This window comes from Cottoperca gobio, chromosome 1 (genome assembly GCF_900634415.1).
Source record: "Cottoperca gobio chromosome 1, fCotGob3.1, whole genome shotgun sequence".
Classification (NCBI taxonomy): Eukaryota; Metazoa; Chordata; class Actinopteri; order Perciformes; family Bovichtidae; genus Cottoperca; species Cottoperca gobio.
Genome location: NC_041355.1, coordinates 19,612,064 through 19,615,061, shown reverse-complemented (window position 1 = coordinate 19,615,061; position 2,998 = coordinate 19,612,064). Strand labels below are relative to the sequence as shown.

The 2,998-nt window shown below is 43.2% G+C and overlaps 1 protein-coding gene across 1 annotated transcript in view; it reads right to left on the bottom strand.

Moving 5' to 3' along the window:
• The window catches only part of adra2c (adrenoceptor alpha 2C), a 3,216-nt gene extending 2,672 nt beyond the window's left edge, over positions 1–544 (bottom strand). Inside the window, exon 1 of the mRNA XM_029434302.1 lies at positions 1–544. This exon is cut by the window's left edge and continues 2,672 nt beyond it. Coding sequence (XP_029290162.1) covers positions 1–529 — 529 coding nt within the window. The 5' untranslated portion in view covers positions 530–544.
• Between the last annotated feature and the right edge of the window lie 2,454 nt (positions 545–2,998).

Sequence of the window (2,998 nt, the reverse complement as noted above, 5' to 3'; positions counted from 1 at the left end):
TGCTGCTCCTGTCCATGGATATCAGCGGTGGGAAGGAGATGACGGCTGAGATCAACCACACCACCACAATCATCCCTTTGACTCTTTTAGGCGTTCTCTTTAAGTTGTACTCTACAGCCTGTGTCACTGACCAGTACCTGTCCAAACTGATAGCGCACAGGTGAACAATCGAAGAGGTGCAGAATAAAACGTCCAGAGCCAGGTAGATGTCACACCATATTTTGCCAAAAAACCAGTAGTCCATGAGTTCATTTGCCAGAGAAAAGGGCATGACCAGTGTGGCCACCAGTATGTCCGCACTTGCCAGGGAGACGAGAAAAAGATTCTGGGGTGGTTTCAGAGCTCTGCTCGTTAAAACGGCGATAACAACCAGGACGTTCCCGACTATTGTAAACAAAATGAGAAAGCTGACAAGTCCGGCCAGACTCCAGATAGCGAGCTGGCTGTACTGGCTCTGAGTGGTGGAATTAGAGGAAATGTTTTCTGCCTCTATCCCGTCCTCCAGGCTGGATCTATTAAAGAAATCCATTTTTGTTTTTTTTGTCAAAATATGACTTCTAAAAATGTTAAATGTACGTAAATAATATGTAGTAATATCCCATTAGGACCTCAGCGCATATCTCACTACATTAATCTACTGTAAATGGCATTTTTCCTCTCTCCTCACCTGCGATCTTCAATCTCCTGCATGCAAGTCTTTCCTTTAGAAAAAAGAGATGAGAGAGAGAGAGAAGGCAATATGCAATATATATATATATAGATATATATATATTGTATATATAGATATATATATATATATATATATCTATATATAGATATATAGATATATAGATATGTATTTTAAGTCCTTATTCCAAAAACGCGCAGGCTGCTCCGCAGCAGAATGTCCATAGTAAGAGAGCGGGCTCCCTCCTCAACGCGTCCTCTCCCATCCAGGCTGCGCTCGCATCTCTCCACCTCCGCGTCCCCGCTGTGTCCTGAGAGAGGTTTGTAACAACCACGTGTCTTTTTTTCTTTTCTTTTTTTACATAAAAAAAACTAGAAGGAACCCGCTCCGCCGCGGAGAAGATATAGGGCGATGGGTGAGCTGAGACGAAAACTGTGAAATAAGCAAGTAAACTATACACATTTAAAGTTGTTTTAGAGTTCATCATTTATTTGGGAGTATTTAATAAGATCAGTGTCGGCTGTTGCTGGAGGAGAGCTTGTTTAATGTGCTCTGTTTATCATGCTAACGTTTGTGGCTGACAGTCACAGATCGGACATCGGATCAATGACTCTCTCTCTCTCACGATTTGACTAGTGAAGGTCTGTTTCAGTACGAAGAGCGTGCGCACGTCCGTTATAACAGATAAAGTCAGCAGGAGCTCTTAAGGGGAGGTTACACTGCTGTCAATACGCACAGACGGAGTCCCGCATCAAGGAGAGCGCGCTCTGCTCTGTCCTTCTGTGTGCACACTGGAGGTCAGTGTTGTAACAGCCAGCCCCGGGACACACACACACACACACGCACACACACACGCACACGCACACACACACACACACACACACACACACACACACACACACACACACACACACACACACACATAGTAAATATGAACACTATTAGATATGCAATGCTACACAGCATAGGTATTCAACAGGGGGTCCGGAAATTGTTTGTAGATAAAGCAATAAAAAGATTAAAGTTTTTTTTTTTTGCTTTGCCATTCACATTCGCAGTCGCACAGACCTCCTCAAGCCTCTTGTGTACAATATATACAGTAGGGGATCCCTGCACCACGCTACACAGGTTTGAGGGTCCTTGGCCCAAAAAACATTGAAGACCCCTGCTACACAGCCATAATGTGAATATGTAGCCTATTGATTGACTATGTAGAATGAACATACAACATGTGATCTTGCTGTGGAAACTTGTATAATTTCCCCACCATTATTAATGTGTGTTTGTGTTGTGGTAATTGTGTTGATAAGGAGACTACAGGAATGCACTGTGCAGTTGTCAATATCATCTGCATGGAAAGCAGTGTGAACGCATACAGAATAGTGTAGGGCATGCTATGATGAATGAGTTCATGCTCTGGGTGGGCTTTATCAGACAATAAAGGGCCGGATTAACCATGACTATGACTTCCAGGTTATTTTGTCTGGATTCATGTGTTTTCATTTCCAATGAGGACACACGTGCATGCACACTATAAATGAAACGTTATGAACATTTCATATCACGATTATAGAGAACAAAATGATCACAGGTGGTATTGTTATGCTAAAATGTGCTGAGGAAGTTCAAAAAGTACTGATACGCTCACTAAAATCATTTTGCCAAGCTTTGTTTTAAAAACAGATTACATTTAGCAATTGCAATGATCCCAATAATTGACAATGACACAGTGGAGTCTTAAGCTGCTTTCACATGATGTCACATGCGGTTAACCGCTCTGCGCCGGCTGGGAGCGGTGCCTCCCGACCAGGCGGAAGCTTCGGGTTCAAATTATTTGAACTTTGACCTCAATTGCCGCTGAACTTTCAAAGTTCAACCAATGAGATACCAGCTGTATGAAGAGTCACAGGCAAGCAGGGGAGGTAACCAGAGAGACAAAACTAACTAGCTGCCTTCCCCGCAAAGCTCTGCGCCGCACCTCACGGTGAGCACAGAGGACATCAACCTGTCATGTGAAGGCAGCTTCAGGAGTCTATAGTGTTTCTCCTGTTGGAACACTTTACAACCAATTGGACGATTGTGTGCAATGGGCGAAAAGAGTCTGCAGACACACAACGCATACAGCATCAGTACAACGTGTAGTGTGTTTACAAGAGCAGGTAACACTGACAGCTTCCATTTACATTACTGACAAACTATAATCAATTTAGACAGAAAAAACATAGTATTTTTCCCCTTTCCGATGTCTGAAAAGCTGAATATTCTCTAGGACTCTGTCCCTGCCTTCCGACATGTTTTCATTGACGCAAAACAAACCCACGTTGCATGCTG